At 45.9% G+C, this 21,102-nt stretch overlaps 1 protein-coding gene across 6 annotated transcripts in view; it reads right to left on the bottom strand.

Moving 5' to 3' along the window:
- ric8a (ric8 guanine nucleotide exchange factor A) overlaps positions 1-21,102 on the bottom strand; it is a 513,564-nt gene that overhangs the window by 153,948 nt on the left and 338,514 nt on the right. For all 6 annotated transcript variants that reach the window (XM_075691022.1, XM_075691025.1, XM_075691023.1 and 3 more), the window contains one exon: positions 74-224. In XM_075691022.1, the coding sequence (XP_075547137.1) occupies positions 74-224 (151 nt within the window). The remainder of the gene's footprint in view (positions 1-73; positions 225-21,102) is intronic.

The following is a 21,102-nucleotide window of genomic DNA, read 5'->3' as shown; positions in this document are numbered from 1 at the left end:
AGTGTTTGCTGGTTGCCTCATACATGTGATTTCAAAAGAGAAAGAGGAGGAGTTGTGCGCAAGAATGACCTACCTCGTCAAGCCTACGTTCCAGGTAGGCGACCAGCACAGCCACTGCATCTATGTTGTAGCCCTCAAAGCTGCCCTCTTCGCCACTGCTTGCTTCTGTAAGCAGCTCCGCGTAGCTTGAACGTGGAACACTAGACAGAAGGTGCACCACTTGCCTGCACAACACATTATAACAGCCCATCCTGAAAAATACCAGATGGTTCCCATGGTGATCTTTAGCAATGAATCTAATTCGTTTATGTGGCACTTTACTGACCTCGACTTAGGTGGGACCTGCTGCTTTTACAGCAACTCTAGTGCATTCTTTGAAACAACAGTTTGTAAGGACTTGTGGTTTGAAAGAACACTTTGTCCTTCCTTCACTTGATATACATTTACTACACCTTGCTGTTGTGACAGCAAGGAATGGAAGGAGCAGATGATAAATGATGATGAGATGATGATGAATGAGTGCCTCCAGAGGCATTCATTCCCTTCTGTCTGGGGAGGGGGGGAGGGAAGGGGAGTACTGGACTAAAGTGCAACAATGAAGCAGCTGTTTGATGAGCTTGCACTAGGCCAGCATCTGCGAGTGAAATACCAGAACAGGGAGATGGACAGCATTTTGCATATCGCCTTACCAGCTGTTCACACAAATACCAGTTAACCTAACTCTGTTAGGCATGATCTCATTAAATAAATGCAATCATTATCAAAGTTAAGCTATGTTAACTGTGTTGTAAGCTTGACTATACAAACGCTCATTTTACGAGAGAAACTTGAGCAAGGCTGAAAAACTTAACGTTAACTAAAACCTAAATGCACCAGCAAAACTCAGCCAGAAATATTGGCCTATTAAATTGTTGCTTAGCTGGTTGCACCCCAAGCTTGATCAGCCACCAGTACACAATGAAGCTAACACCATAATTAAACATTTGTCGAGGACCATTGCAAAAGGCACTGCATCAATTAAGGTGAGCTAAAGGTTTTAAAACATGAAATCATCATAGACACTGAGCTTGCTGAGATTATCCATCTTTCCACACATCAAAATGAAGAAATAACATCAGATATAAAATGCACACAATTTCAGCACTAGGCAGCAGCACGCTAGGCTGCACACTTCAGGGATTTGACAATTTGTTCTTTACAAAAATGTACATGTGTACAAATTGTGATGAGGAATGCGAGGTCAAAGCTATTAGGTCAAGAGCTGTTTTACTATATATCTCACAGGGAGCTCTTTATGGTTGTGTGGTCATGTATTGAAAAAAATGGGGATGTGTCCTTTCAGAACAAGGCTGAAGTTCTGGTAGAAAGCTTTTTATCTCTTTTGGAGTTTTATCTTAGGCAACGCTCATTTCTTTTGAAGATGAGCCGTTTGTGCAGAGGAACGGTGTATGTATAGGGTCATGTGTGGCACCTGTGTTATGCAACATTATGCAACATTTTTCTTGCAAACATTGACCACGACTTAGAAACCGCTTCGTTAAAGAAGAAGGCTTTGCAGATCTTTAGGTGTGTAGAAGACTTTTTGATTGTTTTGCACAAACAACAGGACTCTGCCTACACAGAGTGTGTTAAGGATGTTTTAGACACTTTTTAAGTGCTTGGACGAGCACTCAAGTTTACCCATGAGCTCCCTACTTTTAACAAGTTGCCATTTTTAGACCATCTCACCCTTCATGAAAACCACATTTGTTGGATGTACCATACTCGTGCACAAAAAGAATTCTTGCCATTTCATTCTGCCCATTCAGAAACAGTAAAACGAGCTATTGCCATTACTAGTTTACAGTTGGCTCTAGCTAGGTCTTATCTGTTTTTATTCTAAAGATGAACCAACCAGCCCCATTGAACACACTGCTTATCCCCATGTCATTCAGGAAAGCTTTAATTTGCAGGTGTCTAGGCATGGCTCAGCGGGCTTCCCTGCTTCTTTGTTACTTTCAGTGAGTGAAGCATTGTTGAAGAAATTTTGGCGTGAGCCTAACTATGCTTAAAAAGAATGCAAAAAGAAAAAAAAAAACATGCCCTGTTGTCATTTCATTTATACACAAAGTTGCTCCTTCGTTAAAGAAAGTTGCTTCTAGGTATGCTGTACGAGTAATATTTTCTGCTCCTCGGAAACTTTCTTGCATTTGTGCGCACCTGTCTTCCACTAAAAGAGCCGAGTGTGTAAAGAACTACACAAAGTGTTTTTTGGAAAAATGTCCTGTTGGCGTTGTGTATAAGATTCCTTTAGACTGCGGCAAGGTTCACATTGGCCAGGCATTGTACAAATGACCGCCTGCGAGAGCATTCTCTATCACTTCACTTTATTACCTTAAAGACCCCGGTTAGGGGGTATTACATAAGGGGTGGGCTTACAAATAAAGGTTAAAGAGAGTGATCTTCCCGACACTTAACAAATGCAGTTAAGTTGTCCGCAAACGTTGATGAATACGTGATGGCTGCAATGTCACGGGGAAGGCCATTCCAGTCCACTGCTGTGCGAAGAAAAAATGAGGCCGCAAAAGTAGTGGTGCAAGTGCGTGCGATTGAGTAAGGATGGGTCGTACGGGGAGATATGCACACTGGTGGGATGATATACAGTGCTTGATTGAGGGAACTGTGAAACGATTTGTGAAACAAACAAAGACTGGCGATGTGGCGACGCATAGAAAGATTAGCAAGATCAGTTTTACGTTTTAGGGATGATATGCCTATGTCGTATGAATATGAAGAATGAATTAACCTAGTGGCACGATTTTGTACAGATGCTAGTTCGTTTCTTAAGTATACCTGCTGTGGGCTCCAGATGGGCGCTGCATATTCTAGTTTCGATCTGATGAGTGATTTGTACGCGAGAAGTTTTATGTCTGATGGCGCATGACGTAAATGATGCTTTAAGAAACCAAGGGATCTGTTTGCGCATGATATGATATTGCTGATGTGTGCGTTCCATGAAAGGTCAGAGGATAAGGTGACGCCTAGGTATTTGTTTGATTGAACTTGTTAGACAGTGGAGTGAGAGATTAGGTATGAGAATGATAAGGGATTAAGCTTGTGTTGAAAGGAAACGAGCTTGCATTTAGGGGGATTAAGCTTCATTAACCAAAGATCACACCACTGTTGTACAAGGTTATGGTCCTGTTGAAGTGCAGTTTGATCAGAAATCTTTGTAATTGTGTGATAGATGACACAGTCGTCGGCAAATAAACGAATATGGGAGGATACATGTATGGGCAGGTCGTTAATATGTATGACGAATAAGAGGGGCGTGAGTACAGATCCTTGGGGGACGCCGGATGTTACTGGGAGAGAGCTGGAATGGCTATTTTAATTGAAACAAACTGGGAGCATTTTTTTGAGAAGTGCTGTGATCCATGTGAGAAGGTTAGGGTGCAAATTCAGCTGGGAGAGTTTTAGTATAAGGCGTTTATGTGGTACTGTATCAAATGCTCTTGCGAAGTCGAGAAAGATTGCATCAGTCTGAAGGTTGTGGTCGAGATTAGAATGTAGATTATGAAGAATATATCTTCAATCAAGAATGGGACTGGCTCGTATTTGCCGTATCACTGCAAAGTGCACCCATGTAAACCTTTGTTTGAAAACGCATGCATATTACAAAAAAGTACGGATAGAGAGGTACGGGAATTAGAAAAGGCGATGTATATCAGAAAGTTTGGTGACCAATGCATTAGCATTCCGTCATTGTGTCTTCACGAGAATGAGTTTAGGTTTCTGGATGATAGGATATGATTAGGTTTGGTTTGTACCTCGTGTGTATCTCATGTAGGTGTATAATCTATTGTATGTGTGGATGTGTGTATTCCATTCATGTGTACGTGTGTGTGTATCTCATGTGTATCCTCTGTATGTTCCTGTTCGCATTCCTGACGGTATATAAGTGAAGCATTGGGGAAAAAGAAAATCTGTTGCGAGTGTGCGCCTGTCCTATCTTTTAATCTGTGGTCTGTGTCTTATTTTTTTCGCCTGAAACCATGTCTAAAAGTCAAAGCTGCAGATTAGGACTGACCGCACTTCCCTCATTGCTTAATTAACACGTAGAAACCTTGTAAACAAATGACATGAACAAGAAGCATAATCGAAACATAACAAAACAAAACACCTAGGCACCAATAGCATTGCACATAACGAATTAAAAAAAATTTGATTGTGAGGTTTTGCAAGCCAAAACCACAATCTGATTATGAGGCATATTAGTCAGGGAATCAGGAAATTTTGACCACATCGGGATCTTTAGCGCAGTAGGAATTCAGGAGTGCCCAGTACCTTTGCATGGGCATTTTACCTATTCTGTCATCCCTACACGTCCCCCTTTCCACTCGCAACGACTGTCCGGGCTGGCTTTTCCGCAGACTGGTTTGCAGCAATGGTGCACACGCTGCTGGCTGCGGCAAAATGACCAGCAGTACAAGCACGAAGGAGACTTCTCTGGGACGCACGTATTTTTCCTCTCATCTGCTGGCCCCTTTGTTTTTGTAATCACTTGGACTTTAGCTTGTCTGTGGTACCTTGCACCTATGGCGGCTGCATACCTCGTATTGCTCCTTCTCTGAACACCAAGCCTAAGATGATGCCTAGTGCTTAGTGTGTGTCATACTATGGCAAGCTGCACTTATTGGAGGCTCAAACCGACAAAGATTTCCCTAGCTCTAGTGAGTGGGTCCAATGGTTATCACGAGAGCACACAGCACAGTGTGTGAAGGGGTGCACAGCGGCATGCTAGATTATGTGAGGCGACGACTGACGTGGCCCTGTGGCTCAATAAGCCCGAACCCGCGACGGTTGGTACTCGTGTGAGATACTAGACTTCCACAACAGGTACCCAATGCACGGCACACAGACATTTTTGCATTTTGCCCCCATCAAGATGCAGCCGCTGTGGCCAGAATTTGATCTAGCGACTTCATGATTAGCAGCGCAATGCTAAAGCCACTAAGCAGCCACGGCAGGTGAATTGGTAAGCAAGTAGTCCGAGAATAACGGTTCTTTATAAAGGTGTTATTTGTTTCAATATCTGACAGCACACTGTATGCAGGACGGGTGTGCCTGACTGCTACATATCTCAATTTACCTAATGAACTCAGCTCTGCTCAGTCCCACTTTATCATTATCAGTCCATAGTCATTAAGCCACCAAAGCAAGTCGTAACAAATAGGTCTTGCTTTGACATAACAGGGAGGGTATATTTAGAAGGGGAATTTTGTTAGTCACAACCATATGAAGCCTTACCCTTCAAAATTTTTTATTTCTCAGTAGCTTTTGATGAAACGTGCCGAGTTTATATTGTTACCAGCCACTTATCCTGTGGACAAAGAAGACATTTTGTTTTCTTTAAAAATGCTGGCGTATACCCACTAAAAGATTGAGTAGCAGACGAGGAAGAGGATGAGCTGGTCCCTGGCCCACCATCTTTGTTGTGGTGCCACTCACTGCCACGGTGTAAATATTGTAAATAAACCCTTTTTCACATCTTCCTGTAACATATTTGGTGGAAGAGCATGGTGCAGCTCCTCCTCTTCTCCAGTACTGATGCCATGGACGTCGAAGACTGGTTGACTAAATATGAGCGAGCCAGCAAGAACAACCAGTGGGACCTGACCATTATGCTGGCTAACATTATCTACTACCTCAAGGGAACAGCCTATGTTTGGTTCCAAACACACGAGGAGGAACTGGCTAGTTGGGACACCTACAAGCAACTGCAGGAGCTCTTTGGGAAGACAGTCTGGTGCCAGCGAGCAGCCAAGAAGGTACTTTCGTGCTGGGCCCAAACATCAACTGTACCATATGTCGTGTACATTCAGGACGTATTAGCTCTGTGTCGGCGGGTTGACAACAAAATGTCTGAAGCTGACAAAGTCAGCCACGTACTTAGAGGCATTGCCGATGATGCCTTTAATTTACTAGTATATAAGGACTGCTCAACCACCGACAACATCACAAAAAAGTGCCAAAGCTTTGAAGAAGCGAAGAACGGTTGTCACGCAACGATTCAAGTGGCTTCCTAGAACTGCCGTTACCTCAACCTGTGAGGACGTCCTGCCAGCTGGTACTGAAAGCTTGCTACATCTTGTGCGGCATGAGATTGAGGCCATGCCTCCAACTGTTCCCCAGGCCCGTTCTTATGACGAGTCCTGCCTGGCAGTATCATTGATCCAAGCCATCGTATGCGAAGAGATGGCGAATACAGACACTCATCCAATTTGTGCTGTAATTCAACCTGTGGTCAGCAATTTCTTTCTACCTCCCCGCCCACAATCGCCCTATCCTGGATACCGCGATTCAAACCAGTGGCGCACGTGTGACAATAGGCCAATATGCTTCAATTGTAATGGGATAGGCCACATTTCCCGTGATTGTAGCTATCGCCGGTCATTGCCACCTCGTCCCGCATACACTTACCACCCAAAGACAGTCAGTTCTCCTCATTTCGTGCTCACAATGACCCACCGTACCCAGATGTCGCTGCCCCGACACCACACTATGACCACTCATCATTCCTGCAGAACATGCGTTCTCACTTTCCACTGCCACGTCGCTCACCGCCGCCATACCCTCATTGTCCATCTTCATAAAACTGATGAGTGCAGTTCCCAGAGGTGATGCTGCATTGGTCAACCAACCTGGAAATCCTCTGTTGTCCCCGGCTGCCCAACATAACCTTTTGGATGCAGAAGTGGACGGCGTGCCTGTCTCGACGCTCATAGAACGTGGGGCGCAATTATCTCTCATGAGTGCTCGCCTTTCTCTTATACCCACCATGCCACCTGTCGTTCCTGTTACCTGTGGCGGTACTTCTTGCGTCGTTGGAATGTGTCCTGCATGTGTGAGCTTTGCTGGCCACCAGACCTCACTTCTATATGCCATTCTACACCAGTGTCCCCATGACATCATCCTTGGCCATGACTTCCTGAGCACCCATTCTGCCCTTATTGACTACTCATCTGGCCTTCTACATTTGGAACTCCCTTCTGTACTCAACATCAACCACGTCTTGCTACCATGTTTATGTGTTGTCAAGTTTGTTTGTCTGCGACCAGCTGCTGACCTCAGAGCCCACTGTTTGTGATAGTGACTATGTGATTTCGCTTTCTCTAGACGCTCTTCTGGTGTTGCGCGCCCTCACTCTGTTGCGACTATTGTGGAGAACCGGACGTGTATACTTATTCTTAATTTTGGATGCGAACCACAATTTCTTCCCAAAGGCATCACATGGGGCAGCATATCGCCTTTAGACGTACACGACCCTCTGGCCCTGACTATGGATGCTTCACAGTCGCCCCCACGAAGCCCGCACACAAGTACTACGCCTGAAGACCCTCTTGACGGTATGAGTGCCCCGGACCTCTCCTCTTCTCAGTCCAAAGATCTCCGCCGCTTATTAGCGTCTTGCCAGAATGTTTTTGATTTTTCTTTGCAGCATCTTGGCCAGACCTTACTCGTGACCCATCGCATTGATACTGGGGATGCTAGACCAAGCCATGGGCGCCTATACTGAGTGTTTGCTTCTGAATGACGTGCCCTTTAAACAGAAGTTGAGAAATTGTTGACTAAGGACGTCATTGAACTATCTGCAAGTCCTTGGGCGTCCCCTGTGGTACTTATCAGGAAAAAAGCGAACACCTGGCGGTCCTGTATCGACTATTGCCACCTGAACAAGATTACAGAAAAGCACATCTTCTCTTTGCGCAAATAGACGATGCACTTGATTCTCTCCATGGTGCGAGGTGCTTTTCTTTGTAGATCTTTGGTCCGGCTATTGGCAAATTGCCATTTCTTTCTTTATTTATTTCTTCTGAAATGGGGTTTATTGCAGCTCGTTCAAGGGATCGCAGGTAGCTCTAGATCACGAGTCCTAGCGCTTTGCATCAACAGCCCGAGCTCGGGTCTCGCGCCGCACCGGTGGCAGTCTGCACTGTGCCACATGCATATTACCCACTACAACTTCCCCCGCGGCGAAGAGGAGCCATCCTGGCGACCTAAGGTGATGATACGATAAGGGGGTCGTGGTACGGCTTCAGGCGGCTGACGTGAACGGTCTCAGGCGAGCGACGAGTACTGTAGAGCTGTGACTGCGGTGCTGGTATGTCATCAGCAGCGTAGACTTCCGGTGGTGGTCGCTGAGGCATACGGAATGATCGGAAGCCGGAGCTGGGTGGTCACGCGGTGCCCACGAAGGCCGGCAAGCACTGGCGGCAGAAGCGCGCTACATGTCTCGGTGGACCGCAGGCATAGCAGATTGGGTGGTTGTCAGCAGTGCGCCAAGGATTTGTACCTTGCTGCTGTGTGCAGAAAAAGGGAGCCACCGGCTGGCGAGGCGAAGGCGGATGAGAGAACACCGGCTGGAGAGGCGCTGAAGGCGGAGGAGAGAATCCTGGCAGATGAGGCGCCCATGCAGCGGCTTCAGCATACGTCAGAGGCGTGGCCACGGGAGCTGGCTGACACGGAGGTGGAAGAGCTTCGGTCACTTGCTCTTGAATTACCTGTCTGATCGCTGGAGCCAAATATTGAGAAGGCTTCGCCGTGATCGGCAAAATCAAGAGCTGTCACGCGACCTCCTCGCGCACAAATTATTTTATTTGGGTCAGCAAAGTTGTGTGGTTGTCGCCAATAACCAATGCTGCTAATGAATCTCCCGTAGGCGGTGGGCGCCGAGCTAAGGTGTGTTGTTTCCGTAGCTCGTCAAAACTTTGGCACAAATTGATAACTTCGGCCCACGGTACGCGGATCCTTCGCTAACATCTGAAAGGCGTCCTCATCAATGCCTTTCATAATGTGTTTTATCTTGTCCTGTTCTGACATTGACGGATTCACGCACTTACACAGGTCAATGACATCTTCGATGTAACTTGTGAATGTTTCACCGTGATGTTGCGCGCGCCCCCGTAAGCGTTGTTTTGCGTGAAGCTTGCGCACAGCGGGGCGCCCGAACACTTCTGTGAAACTTGTCTTGAATCTGCTCCACGTTGTGAAATAGTGTTCGTGGTTTCGGAACCAGAGGTTCACGACGCCGGTGAAGTAAAACAGCACATTGTGCAACTTGGTGACGTCGTGCCACTTGTTATGCTGGCTCAACCGTCCGTAAGATGACAACCAATCCTCCACGTCATGATCATCGGTGCCGCTAAAGATGGCAGGATCACGCTGGCGCAATGCAGCGGAAACGATGACCGTCGGAGGCTGTGGTGCATCTTCCTGGGTGGTTTCGTCAGGCATGGTCACAGCAGTCGGTAGCGTCCGGCTTCGGAGTTCCAGTTTTCGAGGTCACCCCGCTTCTCCACCAAATGAAATGGGGTTTATTGCAGCTCGTTCGAGGGATCGCAGGTAGCTCTAGATCACGAGTCCTAGCGCTTCGCATCAACAGCCCGAGCTCGGGTCTCGCGCCGCAGCGGTGGCAGTCCGCACTGTGCCACGTGCATATTACCCACTACACTTCATTTATTCCAAGTACCTGCAGCACCCAAAGGCATTATTGCAGAGGGGGTGAGAATACATAACTAAGCAAAAGGCGAGTAATTAAAAAGTACAAGGCATGACAAGCAAGTATTAAAGCAAATTTAGCAAGTTTAGCAAGTACTAAATGAAGACAACTGCACTCGTTCATACATTTGATAACAAGGCTGAAAACATCGGTTCAGATTAGCACTCGACAATTTGTTTGGGTAACCAATTCCATTCCCGAATTGTAAGCAGAAAAAATGTGCTTTGATAAGTGTTAGTTTCACATTTAATTTTTCTTATTTTCCATCCGCGATCAAGTCTATTTGAAATGTGGTGGAAGCAAATAAATACCTTTGTACATTTTTATTCTGCCACTATAAATTTTATACATTTCTAACTGAAAGTTTTTTCAGGGAGTACATAAAAGCTCCTATCCCAACGTTAGTTCAATGTTAGTAACACTATTACAGAAGTCAATCTCTTGATACAAATCGAGCGGCACACTTTTGTACACGTTCAAGCATGTCAGTTAGAAATCATCATCATCATCAGCCTTGTTAGGCCCACTGCAGGGCAAAGGCCTCTCCCATACTTCTCCAACTACCCCGGTCATATACTACTTGTGGCCATGTTGTCCCTGCAAACTTCTTAATCTCATCCGCCCACCTAACTTTCTGCCGCCCTCTGCTACGCTTCCCTTCCCTTGGAATCCAGTCCGTAACCCTTAATGACCATCGGTTATCTTCCCTCCTCATTACATGTCCTGCCCATGCCCCCCCCCCCCCCCGTATTTTTTTCTTGATTTCAACTAAGATATCATTAACTCGCATTTGTTCCCTCACCCAATCTGCTATTTTCTTATCCTTTAATGTTACACCTATCATTCTTCTTTCCATAGCTCGTTAACCTGTTAGCTCGTTAACCTGTTAGTTAAAAATAAAGTTACAAAAATATAAGTTGTAACCTAGCCGAAGAAGAAGTGAGAAAGGTGATTCCGAAGACGAAGAAGTGGGAGGCTGGGAAGAGCTGAAACAAACAGAGATGGCTGCCTTGTCGGTCTGGTTACCTGTTCTGTTACAAATTTGGCACAGTTGCATATGGAACCTTGTGCTACTCGTCTGAGCCACACCGATTTTCTGTGGACAATGTGCACCGGTGTTGCAGTTTCCCATGATAAGCCGGTGAACGTTGCGCAGTGCGTCTGCAGTGAAGAGCGGTCCTGTTTGGGTGAGCACTTGTCATATTGAACTCTTACTACTGCAACTTGTCTACCTGAAGTTGAACGCTGGCGAAGGCTTTCAAGATTGCGATGAGTGATCTCCAGCATGACACAGACGTTGTGCGTTCTTGCGAGCTTTGCAGTTCCACCACAGCGAATCCAGTCTTCACAAAAACGGAAGTAACCTCATGTTACTGCAATTAAGAGGGCCACAGTGCACTGATGCACGATATAATGAAGTTGCAAGAAACAAATAGCCAGCATCACCAGCAACTATTTGATTTTTTATTGCGACCAAACTTTCGGCAAATGAGGAATACACCCATGCAGTTTGTCAGGCCAGAGGTCTACGACTGGTCGTACACAGGAAGCGCCCACGAATGGCTTGATTTTTATGAATACGCTTGTGACAGGAATTGCTGGCGAGAGGATAAAAACAAAGTTATGAACACGCGTTGGTACTTGGGAGGTAGTGCAAAAATTTGGCACGAGCTTCAAACTTCTGAAAAATGCCCATGGAACAAGTAGAAACAGAGCTTTTTACTTTCATTCGGTGAGAACAAGCTTCAAAGCTGGGATAAAGCTATGTCTTACAAGTACAACTCCGGGCCAGTTCTTGACTATTTCTTTGAGAAATGGAGACTGCTGCATTTAGCTGACTCTGCTCTATCCAGCCTTCATTGATTGCGCTCCTTATGCAGGGACTTCCGGAAGACATGTGGTGTTGCGTTCAGCTTCGAAAGTCAAACACGGAAAAGTTACTACAGAACATAAAAGAACTGTGTTACAATGTTGAGCAACCTGTGAGCAGTTATGATAATGTGAAATCTCAAGATGAACTGGCCCCACTGAACATACAAGTCACATATCAAGAGGAGAGCGGGAAGGCAGCTACACACACCTCTGATTACAATTCACTGCGACCACAACACAAAATATTTCTTGTAGAGCGCACCAACTTGGTATATGTTCTGGTGCATGTAAATGGAAAAGAAGTCAGCGCGTTGGTTGACAGTGGAGCATCCATCCCCGTTGTGAACAAGAAACATATTTTGGAGAACCCAGTGAAAGATTTTCCAGTCAGTGTGTATGGATACGACGGCAAAAACCAAGCGCACAATGAATGGGCGGAGGTAATTGTCACGTGTCAGAGCAAGAGTATCAAAACCAGAGCGCTGGTCCTCGATGGTATAAAACATCAAATGATTTTGTCAGGCCTAGGAATGCAAGAGCTCGGTCTAAATCTTTACTGGGATGGCCAAGTTACTACTCAAGATGATCGCTAGTTATCATCGTTCACCCTATTTAGTGAAAGCCTTCGGAAACCCGCTACAGCGGATGGCGTCACCAGGATGTACCCGGAGCTTCTCTGTGTAGGAGGTTACCCTAACCCCCGAATGCAGAGATCTAACTTGGCCCGAACTTGACTTCTGGCAGTCTCAAGACAGCTTCGCCACACGTCTTAAATCGTACTCAACCTTGCGGACGACTTGCGAACGACTTGACTGGGTCGAAGTCCGCTCAAATTTCAAGTCTGCTCCCGGGCTAGCTTGAAACCGACTTCGTGCGTTATTCCAACATGGCAGCCTACCGAACGGACATCGCACGGAGGTTAGCTGCTTTCGAGTTTGCTTCCCACGCCATGGATACAGCATTTTCAGAGGTGCATCCTTTATCGAAAATTCCGTGACCCGCCCTACGTGACCGAGAGAATCCGGTGGAGCTGTATGATGACGAACTATTCCTTTATCGCTACAGATTCATGAAGAACGCCGTGCGACTTCTTGCTATGTTGCCTATCCGGGAAAGCGGGGACAACAGAGGACAGCCTGTGTGCCTCCCATGCTGCAGTTGCTGATGGCTCTGATGTTTTATGGCGCTGGCACGTCTCAGAGTCTCCGGGCATCTGGTTCACATTCCTCAGTCAACAGCATGCCGCGCAGTTGGAAAGATGACTCTGCTCATCGCGAAGCACCTGCGCCCGATGCTGGTGCGCTTCTCACAGTCGCGGTAAGATTGATTACGAGCATAGTTTGTCATCTCCAATGACTACACATGCCATCACTAGTTATTAGCGCTCAGCATGCCGGACTGTCATGCACTCATCCACCAAATACAAAACATGCGCATGAGCATAATAAGGAGAGCATACGTGAGTGCAACATTTCAGCGTCAAAGTCTGTTGACAGGACAGCAATTTTGTACCACATGCGGTGCGGCCGTCGCACGAGCCCCACAACTTGTTTCCTAACAGACGACACTTTCTTAGCAGACGACACGCGCTGCCAATTTGCGATGTCTATGACTGTGCCACACTCTCCCTCTCATTGTTCTCGACAAAGATTCCATGCGAAGTAGACAAATCCTTTGCACGTGTCATTTTATTTATTTATTTTGTTTTTTATCGGGTGTCACCCATATGGGGCCGGGCAGGGGACTCTACGGCGCTCGGTACTCTTCGTTCGCAGCACATGTTGCTGTTTTTTTTTTTTGTGTGTGTGTATGACTCTGGCCTAGCACGTTCGAATAGGTTGACCTTTTCTTCAAAGCGTCACGTAGCCCGACCAGAACAAGGGCCGTCCCCTTCCTGCTGGAATGCCTATAGGTGACAAGGGACGCTTGAGCTCCCTCAGAAACCGACCGTATGCCACGTCTCGGCCTCTTGCATCCGGTTGCTGGCCCAGACGGCGCATGAACGCCTTGCAGCAATCGAGGACAAAAGCTGTTAAAAGCCCGCCATACGAACCAGCCATTTCGTTCGCTTATATGGCCAGTTATACAAATGCGCAACAAGACCATTAGGTTAAAAAGAAGCTAAAACTGAAATAAATGTGACTATAAGATTAATTTGCACTAAAATACACTGCCGTGTAAAAGTGGAGCACCGACTTTAAAAATGGTGAAACCTGCAACTCAAAAAGCTCGCCGAAATACCGAAACTTGAAGACCACTTAAACCCGCCGGCAACGGGCGCTTTCCACAAGCAACAATGCCCATCGCAGTGGCGGACATCGCCAGATGGAATGAATTTACCCAAACTATACTTCAGCACTTATGCCCAGGTCGAAATTTGGAAAGAAACATACTTTCTTGTTGTACAACGTGCCTTACGCTAATAAATTTATTATTAACCTCGAACACAGACAAGCAGCCTACTTTTGCATTGAAGCACAGTCTTGACTTGACGAAGCAAGTCAGCTTGAGCGTCTATGAAACGCGAAAGGCGACTTGGGCATCTTGAAGTCTGCTTCTTGCTTCGGGCCGACTTCGTCAAGTCCAAGCACGATCCAAGTTAGATTTCTGCATTTGGGGGTAAGGCTACATCCAAGTGTAAAGTACCGTTCGAGCTTCTGGATACAGCAGTTGTGAAACGCATGCCTTACAACATGAACTTGAAAAAAGGGGGCACCAGCGAAACACAAAGGACGCACACACAAGGAAAAAGCATTAGACACGAACGAACGCTTTTTCCTTGTGTGCGCGTCCTTTGTGTTTTGCTGGTGCCCCCTTTTTACAAGTTCATCATGCAGCAATTGGCCCAAGAGCTTGCGCTAATGCACCTTACAACATGTCGCGAGATAAGATATGGATCAAGGAAGAGCTGCCGAAGAAGCTCGACACTGGTGTTTTCTGACCGTCCACGTCTACCTTTGCATCACCCATCACTATTCACTGAAGGAAGATAGAACGTATAGACTTTGCACCGACTACCGTCAAATTGACAAACAAACTAATCTGTTCCGTTTCTCGATGCCACACATCGACGAAATTATCAATGAAACTGGTGGTTGCAGCATCTACCTCACTTGGATAACAACGTCCCTCTCATCACTGGCTGGTCAGCGGCATCGTCACCGACAGTCCAGCCAGAATATTACAAAAGCACCAAGGACCCGGCTCCCGCCTTCAGTGGGCACGGGATAGCAGCAACAATGCGTTCGTTGCTCACAAACCTGTTTCTGTTCTACATGCAGGTTGGTAGACAACCGTCAGTTTTTTGTAAGCAATCGAATAACTCTTTTTTGCTACTTATCCCGTGCCCAAGTGTTTTCTTCCAATGCTTTTATGACGGTATACTAGTTGCAAGGAAGTTACTTGTCTGTGGCGATGTTGAGGTGAATCTCAGTGATCCACAGTATAACCAACTGTTTGCAGCAACCAGCGACCTGTCATCGAAATACGACTCGAGGCATGCTGAAGTTATGGGTGCTCTAGCTGACCTTAAACAAAAACAAGAGGCGCTCGCTCAAAATGTGTCTGATTTAACTGCCAGACTGACTAAGGTTGAATCGTTCGCTGATAATTTTGAGAGCTCGCCACCTATGGCTGAAATCAACGACGCAGTCAAGAAAGCAGTCAGAAATGAGAATATTGCCCTTAATTCTTGCCTTGATGAACTTGAGGATCGATTGAGGAGGGATAATCTGCTCTTTTACGGAATTGCTGATAGTCCCACAGAGACTTGGGCTGAGTCTGAAACACGAGTTAGGGACACAATTTCATTGCATCTCAACATTTCAATTCCTGACACGGCTATATCTCGAGTGCAACGTTTGGGGTCGTTTTCTGCGAATAAGACCGCCTAATAATTGTTATGTTCTCTGCATTTAAGATTAAAGAGAGCATCATTTTCCAGAGGGCAAAGCTAAAAGGCTCAGGTGTATCTGTGGGCGAAGATTTCTGTAGAAGTACGAGGCAACTCCATAAAAAACTTATCAATGTTGGATACGCCAGCAAACGACCCTTCACACTTCGTCACAATAAAGTTATTATCAACAGAAAAACGTATGCCTACTGTCTACTGATAGCGTCTGCGAAATCTTTCCATCCCTGAATATGCACACGGCCGTTAATGAGTCTACAGTCACTCAGCTGAATGTTTCCTCATAGCCATCTGTTGCATGTCAGAAAGCACAAGACGTATCCATACTGTTCACTAATGCACGAAGTGTACTCAACAAACGTGTTGCTTTGTCGCCAACTATTTTTTCTTGTTCCGCTGATATTGTTATCATTACTGAAACGTGGCTGTCCACAAAAATAAGAAGCAGTGAAATATTGAATACGAAAACCCTTATAATCTGCACCGATATGACTGCGGCACTTGATCAGGAGGGGGAGTCTTGATAGCTATCAAACATACTCTTGTGTCACAAAACATTCCGCTTGTTTAATCATTAGAACTTTTGTGTGTACGAGTAATGCTTGCTAACTGCGAGTTTATTTTCTGTGCTTGTTATAGACCGCCTGCTGCTTCTATTTCCTTTTGTAATGAACTCCATGATGCAATTATTCATCTCATTAACAGATACCCTACGTCACCTTTGTTTATACTTGGAGACTTCAATTTTCCGAATGTTGTGTGGTCTAATGCCTCCGTTATTGTTGTACGCTACCCCATGCCTTCTACACAGACTTCTACCAACACATTGGACATTATTTTTACCTACTTGAAAAAAAGAGCGATACGAAGACGTGGACTAAAAGAACAAAATTTACGATGGCTCTTTTAGTCCGCATCTTCGTAGCACTTTTTCCTTCAGGTATGCAAGACCAACTCGCCCACATCAAGCTTCTGCTGCTTCAGATTATTCTTACCACTGCACCCAACTTGGTTTCTCCCCTAACGTTCCTGCAAGGAATAAGCGACCATTTAATGATTCAATTCACTCTTAAGGCTCACGTTAGCAGAAAGAAGAGCTCAAAAATTATGCTAGATTATAACAGAGCCAATGATTCTTCAATAACTGCCGAGTTTGAGTCTTTCATTAAAAACTACCTCGAGCCCTTCTCACAACGAACTGTAGACGAAAACTGGTTTCTGTATAAAAATACACTTCTGTCTTTAATTAATCGTCAAGTGCCTAAAAGGAGGGTGCCTTCTAATCTCCGCTTACCATGGTTTCATAATTCGCTGAAGCGCCTGCACAACAAGAAAAAGCTGGTGTTTCACCGCGCCAAAGCTACAAATCATCCTGCTCACTGGTTCCATCATCGTGACATTGCCAATGAATTTTGTTTGGCATCAGCCAATGCCAGACAAACTTTGTTGAGCAATACTCTTCCAGCATTTCTGGTTTCTAACCCTCGAAAGTTTTGGTCCGTTGTCACTAGTACTAAAAAGAATGTCATGCAGTTAATTCAGTCTGACGTACCTGTTTTGCCTCACGAGTGCTGCGATATCTTGAACGACACCTTCTAATTTTTTCAGCAGTCGCTTGCAACTGCTGTGCCATTCTTATCACATGCAAATTTTCCGCCTTTGGATCTCGTTTTTTTTTACTGGGTGGGCGTCGGCAAACTTATCAGCAATCTAAAAATTTCTTCATCTTGTGGCCCTGACTCCATTAACTCAAAAATGCTAAAGTGCACTGAATTGTTTTCATCTATTATTTTGTCGAAGATTTTTGACCAGTCTTTACAGCTTTCTGCCCTGCCCAAAGACTGGAAGGTGGGAAAGGTGGTTCTGGTTCATAAATCGGGCGACGTCTATTCTGCTAATAATTACCATCCAATTTCCTTAACATGCATCCCAAGTAAAATGTTGGAGCATATAATTCATTCATATTTTATTAATTTTCTCGAGACCAACTCTTTCTTTAACAACACGCAGCATGGCATTAGAAAATTCTTTTCCTGTGAAACACAGCTCCTTTCTTTTACGAACGATTTGTTCAACAATGCGGATCAGAAAATTGACAGTGACTGCGTATTTCTGGACTTCTCGCGAGCTTTCGAATCTGTTTCTCACGATTTACTGATCTTTAAACTTTCTCTTCTTAATATTGACTCCAAGGTATTTGCATGGCTAAAAGACTTTCTCTTTAAGAGGACCCAGTAACTGCTAACGAATTTTCGTCCAGACCTTGTTCCGTAACCTCCGGTGTACCACAAGGCTCGGTACTCGGTCCATTGCTTTTTCTAATCTACATTAATGACCTTCCTAACTGTATCTCTAATTCAACCATTAGGCTGTTTGCGGACGATTGTGTCATATATAGCAAGATAACTAACATGAGTGATTCTGGTAAGCTGCAGGACGACCTGGATAGCGTATCCAACTGGTGCAACAAATGGCTATTGCAGCTTAACACAACTAAATGCAAAAGTAGGCGCGTCTTCTCTAGCTCTTCCTCTTGTGATGTATTCCCATATACTATTAACGGTACTACCCTGTCAGTTGTTAACTCCTATAAATATCTCGGCCTGTATGTTACTAGCAACCTTTCATGGAATATGCATGTTGAATATGTCGCTAACAGTGCTAACCAAACGTTAGGCTATTTGAGACGAAACTCTGCATCAGCATCCACCTCACTAAAGCTTACTCTATACAAAACACTCGTCCGTCCAAAATTAGAATATGCTTGTGCCATCTGGGACCCTGCTCATGCCAATCTTGCCATTTCCCTTGAAAGCATTCAGAACCGCTCCGCCCGTTTCATTCTCTCAAATTATTCTTGTCATTCTAGCGTCACGTCCATGAAAACAGCGCTAGATCTACCTGACCTTTGGTTACGTCGGAAGTACTCTCGTCATTGTCTTTTTCATAGAATACATTACTTCAACACTTCTCTTAAAGAAAATCTTTTCACCGCACCAAGTTACATCTCATCTCGCATCGACCATCAACACAAAATTGAAGTGCCATCTTGTCGAACTAACTTCTGCCATTCTTACTTTTTGCCAAGAACAGCCATTGAATGGAACTGTCTTCCCGCCTACACAGTCTCAATTTGTGACTCCACTAACTTCAAGATCACCATCAAAGTGCCTTATAGTTTTATTTTCTATTATTGCCCTGTACCGCAATTATTGTATATTTTTACCACTCCTTTCTGTTGTGCCTGCCTGGCCTTGAAAGCATGTAAAATAAATAAATAAATAAATAAATAAATAAATAAATAAATAAATAAATCTCCTCTCGCTTCGATCTTTGCAAGGGCTTTTGGCATGTGCCTTTAGTAGAGGAGACCAAAAAGTTTTCAGCATTTGTGACAGCTTTTGACTGCCTTTTGGTTGGAAGAATTCACCAGCTTGTTTTCAAAAGTTTATGAATAATGGTTTGAAGTCACATCTTGGACGCTTTTGCAATGATGACTTCATAGTTTACTCGAGATCAGAAAAAAAAATACTCGGAGCACTTGGCCACTATTCTGCAATCGCTTAGTGATGTAGACCTGAAGATAAAAACGAAAGAAAAAGTTAATTCTTCAAACTTCGGGTAGTTTTTCTTGCAAGGGAGTTTGATGGTGTCACCAAGAGCACCAAACAAGAGTCTGTGCAACAAATCTCGAAGCTTACGAAGCCACATGATCCGCATTCACTTAAGAGTTTTTCTTGGACTTGCTGGCCACTTCAGAGCATGTATCAAAGATTTTGCTAAAATAGCAAAAGGCTTGACTGAACTGACCAAAAATGGTGTCCCTTTCCTCTGGACTGAAGAATGCGAGGCAGTCTACCAGGAACTCGTACATTCTACCTCGTCTGACCCAGTGCTCTCACACTCACACACACACACACACACACACACACACACACACACACACACACACACACACACACACACACACACACACACCCGCCCGCCCGCTTGCCCATCCATCCATACATACATACATACTATCGTGAGCAATATGAGCAGGAACACGCAAGCGCGTGGGAAATAGCCTCGAAACCGACGTGGGGCGATGCGTTGCGGCCGCTGTAGGAAACAAAGTGGAAAGGGCGCCGCGGTTCCGCCAACTGTCGGCACTACCGCCTCACTAGCGTTGCTGCGTAACGGCACCGGATTGCATGTCACCGGGCGCTAGCGATGATAAGGCGGTTATGGCATGCAGAGCGTGGACCGCGCTGTCTGTAGTTCAGCGCAAAATACCGCTGTTAACCTTTTTTGTTCCTTTTTTCTTTGTCTGAGTGTGCGTATGTGGAGCGGTCAGACCCGACTCTTAGATACCGTATTTATTCGCGTATAACCCGCACCAAAATGTGAAAAAACGCGTTTAAAAAGTGGGGGTGCGGGTTATCTGCGAATTTTTTCCTTGGGAGGGGGGGGGGGGGGTCGGCTTCACCGCAATGTGCGGCGGCCTCCCCGTGTAGTCCGCCATCCCCATCGTCATCGACGCTTGTCAAGCCGATGAAGGGCCAACGAAAGGCCAGCATTGTTGAGCCTCGCGTTAGGCGCTGTTTAGTGTACTTACCCCAGTTTGCACTGTTTGCCTGCTTTGTTTTGGCATCATGAGTGCGACTCGACGGCAGTGTTTCACAGCGAAAGAGAAGCTAAAGATTATAGCCGCTGCCGAAGAAATCGGCAACAGAGCTGCTGCAAGACAGCATGACGTCGACGAGTCGTGCATTCGCGACTGGAGGAAGAAAAAAAGAGAGTCTCGAAGCAACGAACCGGAACAGGCGAGCGTTTCGGGGTCCGAAGACTGGCGCGTACCCCCACCTCGAGACGCAGCTTGCGAAGTTCATTGAGGAGCAGAGAAGTCGTGGCCACGCTGTTTCGACTGAGATGGCGCAAATGGAAGCCCTGAAGTTGGCCCGGGAATTGAACATTCCACGTGAGTTTCGTGCAAGCCGTGGATGGCTTCAGCGCTTCATGCGAAGACATGGATTTTCTATGCGGCGGCGAACAACCATGTGCCAGCGGCTTCCTGAAGCCTACGAGGAAAAGTTGTTGAACTTTCAACGATATGTGATCGCACTTCGGAAGGAGCACAGCTATTTGCTGTCTCAGGTGGGAAATGCTGATCAAACACCTGTGTACTTTGAGATGCCGATGGACACGACCATGGAAAAAAAGGGCTCCAAATCAGTCAGCGTGCTGACCGGCGGAAATGCCAAGCTGCGCTGCACAGTCATGCTATGCGCTTTGGCTGACGGCACGAAACTGCGCCCGTATGTGATTTTCAAACGCAAGACGCTACCTAGCATTCCACTGCCCCCAGGAATCGTTGTGCGTGCGGAAGAAAATTCGTGGATGAACAGTGGCCTAGTCGGTGACTGGCTTCGAGTAATCTGGGAGCGAAGACCAGGTGCCTTGCTGGCACGCCGGTCGATGCTCGTACTAGATTCCTTCAGAGGCCACTGCACTGATGCGGTGAAGGCTCGCCTTGCCGAGACCAGCACCGACCTCGTCATAATACCTGGCGGCATGACGTCCATGCTACAGCCACTCGACGTGTGCCTGAACAAGCCGTTCAAGGCACACGTGAAGCGGCTGTATGCCCAGTGGATGGCCGACGGCATGTACGCCCTCACACCGACGGGACGCGTGCGAAGGCCTGATATTCCATTGCTGTGCCAGTGGATCGTGGATGCGTGGAAAGCGATACCGGCCGATTTGGTGCGCAAAAGCTTTAAAAAATGTGCGATCAGTA

This window comes from Dermacentor variabilis, chromosome 4 (genome assembly GCF_050947875.1).
Source record: "Dermacentor variabilis isolate Ectoservices chromosome 4, ASM5094787v1, whole genome shotgun sequence".
Classification (NCBI taxonomy): Eukaryota; Metazoa; Arthropoda; class Arachnida; order Ixodida; family Ixodidae; genus Dermacentor; species Dermacentor variabilis.
Note: the sequence above shows the minus strand (reverse complement) of the source record. Positions and strands in the feature narration are given on the sequence as shown.